Raw genomic sequence first — 6,814 nt, 5'->3', positions numbered from 1 at the left:
GTGTGTGTGTGTGTCTGTATGTACCTGTGTGTGTGTGTGTCTGTATGTACCCGTGTGTGTGTGTGTGTCTGTATGTACCTGTGTGTGTGTGTGTGTGTACCTGTGTGTGTGTGTACCTGTGTGTACACGTGTGTGTGCGAGCATGTGTGTATGTGCGTGTATGTGTTTGTGTGTACCTGTGTGTACCTGTGTGTGTGTGTGTGTGTGTGTGTGTGTACCTGTGTGTGTGTACCTGTGTACCTGTGTGTGTGTACCTGTGTGTGTGTGTGTGTACCTGTGTGTGTGTGTGTGTGTGTACCCGTGTGTGTGTGTGTGTGTGTGTGTGTGTGTGTACCTGTGTGTGTACCTGTGTGTGTGTGTGTGTGTACCTGTGTGTGTGTGTGTGTACCTGTGTGTGTGTGTGTGTGTGTGTGTGTGTGTGTACCTGTGTGTGTGTGTGTGTACCTGTGTGTGTACCTGTGTGTGTGTGTGTGTACCTGTGTGTGTGTGTGTACCTGTGTGTGTGTGTGTGTGTGTGTGTGTGTGTGTGTGTGTGTACCTGTGTGTGTGTGTGTGTGTGTGTGTGTAACTGTGTGTGTACCTGTGTGTGTGTGTGTGTGTACCTGTGTGTGTGTGTGTGTACCTGTGTGTGTGTGTGTGTGTGTGTGTGTGTGTGTACCTGTGTGTGTGTGTGTGTGTGTGTGTGTGTGTGTGTGTACCTGCAGCACGAGGATGAAGTAGTCGACAGCCTTCCCTCTCTGGTACAGGAAGTGCTGCGCTGAGCGTTTGTCGCTGTCGTTGAACTTGAGTTCCTGGATGACGTCCGGATGTCTGAGGACCCTCAACAAGACCTTCTCTTTGATCTGGAACGGGCTGAACAGACTCACCTCTGGGGGGGACACCGAGGGGGGGGGGGGGGGGACAGGTGTGTATGTTATAAAGCAGATTGTTTTACTCTGTCAGAGGAGAAACTATCAGCGTCTGGACCGAGGTCACGTGACCTCACAGCTCACCTGTGGCCAGGAAGCGATGCGCCGCCAGCATGAGCTGAGGAGAGATCTTCACTTTGCTGTCTCCGTCCTGCTTGAAGGCCGAGAAGTCGGGTTTGTTCTTGTTGGGGTCGACCTTCTTCCTGTTCCTGTTGTCGGCTGCAAGAGAGACGTTAACTTTAGAAACGAGTCGTCATCGACACGAAGAAACGAAGCGAAAACATCGAATAAATATAGAGACATATGTACATAGATACACTGTAGAATTAGTACTTTTACTGCCACTGTGTATTTGTATATATATATATATATAAATATACAAATGGTGCAAACTGTGCAGAAACGCAGATGAAAGAAAACTCCAGCTTTCCTTTTTGCATGATGTCAGGAGTGTTTACTGTCAAGTGTGTGTGTGTGTGTGTGTGTGTGTGTGTGTGTGTGTGTGTGTGTGTGACGTCTGCATCTGCTGACTCACTGTAAAGGTCGGACTCATCCAGGATCTCTGACTTGATGATCTCCTCGATGACGTCCTCTAAAGTGACCAATCCCAGCACCTCGTAGAACGGATCCCCCTCCCCCTCGTTGTTCACCTTCTGGACGATGGCCAGGTGGGATTTACCTGCAGAGAGAGAGAGAGGGAGAGAGAGAGAGAGAGAGAGAGAGAGATCACCAGTTACTAACAGGATGTATGGACGGTTTTACATTCAGAGGAGAAGTTGGGGCTTTAAAGCCTTCAAACACATTCAGCTCAATGACTCGTGTTGTTGTTTCTCTTTGTATTTCGGAGGCTGCTGTTCGATCTGTTGGTGGATTTCGTCCCACGAGGACAGACTGGCGCTTTAATTTAGCTCCAGACTGGACTAAGAGCTTTGCAGAGAAAAGAGCTGGAGGACCTGCCAAAGCAGAGATAAAGAGGAGAGAGAGCGGATTAATCCTCTCCTCATTAAAAACAGACTCATGTTCACTAACTAACCAGTAAAGGCTGTGAACAGGAGGACGGGAACACAAGAGCAGCAGCGTACACGTCTCTGGTAGAGACCTGTCAATCACAGTGTAGCCCCGCCCCTAAAGCATCCCCTGCTTTATGGTCTGTTTGACTCTAAATGGACCATCATTTACTAAATGAACATCATGCTGTATTGAAGAAGACTTGAAACTAGAGATTGAGACCATGAACTCATGTTTACAATGTTTACTGAGGTAATAAATCAAGAGAGAAGTAGAGTCATTTTCTCATAGACTTCTATACAACCAGAGGAGTCGCCCCCTGGTGGACACTAGAGAGAATGCAGCTTTAACACGTGACGTCCCATCAAAAGAATCCGCACTGCTTCATTGTTGTTGTTTGTAAACAAAGTCTTTCTTGAGCAGCGAAGGTGATTCAACCAATCAGAGCGGAGGAAGCGTCTCACAACCAGGCCTGCTGGTGTTCATCATCATCATCATCATCATCATCATCATCACAGGAAGATCAGAGGTCACATCAGTGACTTCACGTCAAGTTAAAGCAAAATTAATTTTCATAAATTAATTGTCATTGTTCAAACCAAAATGCCAAATCGTCCAGCCTCTACAGTGAGTTTCTTCCTCATAAATGTGATTAAACTGAATGTTTTTGGGGTTTCAGACTGTTGGTCGGACTGAAACGAGACATTTTAAGACGTCACGTCGGTGTTTGAGAAGACACAGAAGGCGTTCTCACATTTCATACATTTTATAGAGGATAGGATTAATATAAATAATAAAACTGAAGCGTTCGTCTCACACAGATCAGATGTAAACGTGCGACTCTGAAACATTTACACCATCAACACCGTCGACTGTCTGGATTCAGGCTCTAGATGTTAATAATAATCATAGATTATCTGATCTGTGATGAATTAATGATAACAAAAGCGCTATAAATAGCCACTAATAGTCCCATTAAAATACAGAAAAACATCTTAAACCTGATAGAACAATAAAGTTTAACGTGTCGTGTTTACAGAAAACATCTGACATCTTGAAACAGCTTCATCATCATCATCATCATCATCATCATCATCATCATCATCATCATCACCAGCTGAGCCGCTGCTTCATTGTTTGCCACGCCCGCCCGGCTTTGTTTTTCCCGAGGTGTGGATATCAGCGCTGAGATTTCCCGCACTAATCCGGTGCGCCTGAACGTGCACAGTTTGATCCCATCAGCAGCGGCTTCCACTGATTAGCTGCTGCAGCGCCGACGGAGGATAAACAGACGAAGCCGAGCAGCCAATCGATGCAGCAGCACCACCCGGGCCGTGACGCACCGGCCCAACATGAACATGCAGAACTTCACACGTCGTGATGTGAACTATTGCTGCCTGCAGCTGGGGATGGGTAGTCCTTTAGTTTATTTATTGAGTTTATTGTTATTTTAGTCGTATGAAAGTTTTTACTTTGTCATTTTATAATATTTCTGAGGAAAATGTTGATTAACCCACCGGCCTGATGTTTGTCCTTTGCCTTTGAAATTCCACACACAGACACACACAGTACATACACACACATTGTTGTGTGTTTAAAGTACTGCTTGGTAGCGTCAACATGGACACCAGCTCTCACAGAGGCTAACGGTTTAGCGAGCTAGCGAGCAGGTTAATATGCAAAACATGGCCTCTGAGCCAGAAGACCGTTAAAACTAACTCAGTGGATTTCTGTGAAGATGGAAGTTTATTTTGAAAAGACTGTTTTCATGTAACGAGTAGAAAACGACTCGTGATGCTGAACTTTAGTTGGACAACGAATGAAAAATTATGTAGTGGAGTAAAAAGTACAATATGTACCTGAGCTGTAGAAGTATAAAATAAAGTATTAGTTTGTAAAGACACAATACATATTCGTATACTTGTGTCGAGTAAAACTACTCACAGACGTTTTAAACAGAGAGGTGAGGGTGATGAAGGTGACGATGAAGGACAGCTTCCTGTCTCATCAGGACCACGATGGGATGAAACTGTGTCATCGTTGCGTCACATGTTGTGTTGAACATGGAGGCTGATGTTCCAGTCGTCAATAGATCGGATCGATACGCGCGGACTCTGATTGGACAGGAAGCTGTTTGTGTGGATGCAAAGATGGCTGCAGGTTCAAAACACACGAAAACCAGAGAGGAGCTGGTTCACACACACACACTCACACACACACACACACACACACACACGCACACGCACACACACACACCTTTCTTGAACTCCTCCAGCATGGCGTCCAGCTTGGTGTCGTGGAACACAAAGTGCACCGGGTGGTTGTAGAACTTGGTGATGGTCTTCAGGGTGGTGCAGTCGTCCGGGTCCACGAAGGCCAGGTCCTTGACGTACAGGATGTCCACGATGTTGGAGCGCTCGTCGTCGTACACGGGGATCCTCGTGTAGCCGCTCTCCATGATCACCGACATGGTGTTGAAGTCCAGCACGGCGTCCGCCTGGATCATGAAGCAGTCGCCCACCGGCGTCATGACGTCCTCCACGGTCTTGGTGCGGAGCTCCAGGGCGCCCTGGATCATGTTCATCTCCTCCTTCACCAGGTCGTTGTAGGGCTCCGTCACCTTCAGCATCTCCACCAGCTTCTCCCGGTTGTACACGGTGCCGATCTCCTGGCCCAGCAGCACGTCCAGCAGCTTGCTGACGGGGAAGGACACCGGGAAGGTGAGGAACATGAAGAACTTGGTCACCATGATGGTGTTGGCGCCCACCGCCAGGCCGTGGCGCGAGCAGAGCGCCTGGGGCACGATCTCCCCGAAGATCACGATGCCGATGGTGGAGGCCACCACGGCGCCCAGACCGGACCCGATCAGGTCGTCCAGGAGGATGGTGAGGGTGGTGTTCACCAGGACGTTCCCCAGCAACAAGGAGCAGAGGAGGTAGTTCCCTTTGCTGCGGATGGGCTCGATCTTCCGGGCGTCACTCCGCTCCTTGTCGGTGCCGCAGCTCTGCACGATGCGCAGCTCCATCGGGTCCAGAGCCATCAGGCCCAGGTTCAGCCCGCTGAACATGCCGGAGAGCACCAGCAGGCAGCAGATGACGATGAGCTGCAGCCACATGGGCAGCATGGACTTCTTCTCCTCCAGCACCAGCAGCCGGCCGTCGCTGTCGCCCAGCTGCACCCACCTGCTCCCGTCGGCGTGGCGCGTGCACAGGGCGTACTCCTTCTGCGGCTCGCTCTTGCGGAGCGGCTTAACGCGCACGGTGAGCACACCGGACGTGCCTCGGCCGCTCACGTTCATGAAGGTCCCGACGCTGATGTCCTTCGTGAAGTCGGCGCAGGTCCTGTCCGGTTCCTCCATCATGCCGCTGCCGCCCCTCGCAGCCGCCACCGCCACCGCCTCCTCCTCCTCCTCCTCTTCCTCCTCCTCCTCGCCGCCGTCCGTGAGCTCCGTGAAGCGGATCTGCGTCCAGGCGCCCGAGTGGAGCTGCACCCCGTAAAACCGGAGCTGCACGGTGCTCTCCTCGGTCACCTGGATGACACCGTCGTCATTGGTGCCGGACGGCTTGTCGCTCCTCTCCAGCCGCATGCCGAGCACCTGTCCGCCGCCTCCGCTGCCGCCGCTCCTGCCGCCGGACGCCGCTGCAGCGGCCGCCGCCGTCTCCGTGCGTCCGCCGACCGCGCTCCACAGGAAGATAATGACGGCGAGAATGTAACCCTGCTGCCCGCTCCACTCTGTCGCCATGTTTGTTTCACTGCTCGGCGACCCGGGGGCTGACGTCATTTACTCATGTCCGAGCGGCTCCGCCCCCCCCCCCCCGCCGGCCCGTCACTCACTCACACACACACACACACACACACACACACGTTATCACCGCCTACCGGACAGCGACAGGTAGAGCTAATAAACAAACTCTCCTCCTCCTCCTCCTCCTCCTCCTCCTCTCTCACTCTTCATCTTTGCTGATCTGTTTATTTCTGCAGCAGGTAAACATCCCCACATTATGCATGATGCACCCTGCGTCACCCCCCCCCCCCCCCCCCCCGTTAATGTGTCTCGGGGCAATGCGGCACACCGCGGATGGAGATGCTGCTGCTGCGGCCAGAGGTCTCATCCTCCAATTGTATCCGGAGCTGCTGTTATGTAACGGAACGGCACATGGCAGCTGTGCACCCCCATCACCCCCCCCACCCTCCACCCCCCATCCTGCACCATCCTGCACCCCTCTGGCACAGAGCCAGGCCTGTTCATCACTTCATCTGTCTGTACAACAACACTAATAATGATAATAATATATTAAATAATAACCGCCGTTAGAATGCGTGTGACCTTTAACTCAAATAGGGTCTCAGCTGGGACTTCATAAAAATATATTAATAATAAATAATAATTAATGTTATTTTCAATTAAATTAGGGTTGCACAGCTGGGACTTTACAATAGCAACAATGCAAATGTTATTATATGACAGATATTATTTTATATAATGAATAAAAGTCTTATTATGATAATAGAATACTAATACTACTAATAACGTCTTACTGGTTCTTTTAATTAAAAGAGTGTCGCTCAAATAGACCTTTTACCTTTTTAAGTATTTGGACTTTAAATCACTGCATTAAACTCATGTTTTAATAATTCTTCACCATCTTTATTATTTATATTTAGTGACGTTATGTAACAACGTTTCCTCTCTCACTGCCACCTGGTGGTCAAACACTTCAAGTGATTCTGGTGTGAAATTACTGTTAAACTATTATTTATTTGTGTTTATTTAGGAATTATATAAATGTTACACAACCACTCATCTTCACTGATTAGTGAATACTATATATGTAAATATCAACAGTTTCTGTTCAGTACACAATTTCTGCTTTTATTACAAGAAATACACAAATTAA

The 6,814-nt window shown here is 49.1% G+C and overlaps 1 protein-coding gene across 1 annotated transcript in view; it reads right to left on the bottom strand.

Moving 5' to 3' along the window:
• Positions 1-5,697, bottom strand: part of LOC306710419 (metal transporter CNNM4) — a gene marked incomplete at both ends in the record, with an annotated part of 11,918 nt that extends 6,221 nt beyond the window's left edge. The window contains 4 exons of the mRNA XM_079178949.1: positions 699-868; positions 993-1,127; positions 1,444-1,587; positions 4,173-5,697. Coding sequence (XP_079035075.1) covers positions 699-868; positions 993-1,127; positions 1,444-1,587; positions 4,173-5,697 — 1,974 coding nt within the window. The remainder of the gene's footprint in view (positions 1-698; positions 869-992; positions 1,128-1,443; positions 1,588-4,172) is intronic.
• Between the last annotated feature and the right edge of the window lie 1,117 nt (positions 5,698-6,814).

Source organism: Pholis gunnellus (assembly GCF_910591455.1).
Source record: "Pholis gunnellus genome assembly, chromosome: 18".
Lineage (NCBI taxonomy): Eukaryota > Metazoa > Chordata > Actinopteri > Perciformes > Pholidae > Pholis > Pholis gunnellus.
The sequence above is the reverse complement of the archived record's forward strand: the minus strand, read 5'-3'. Positions and strand labels throughout refer to the sequence as shown.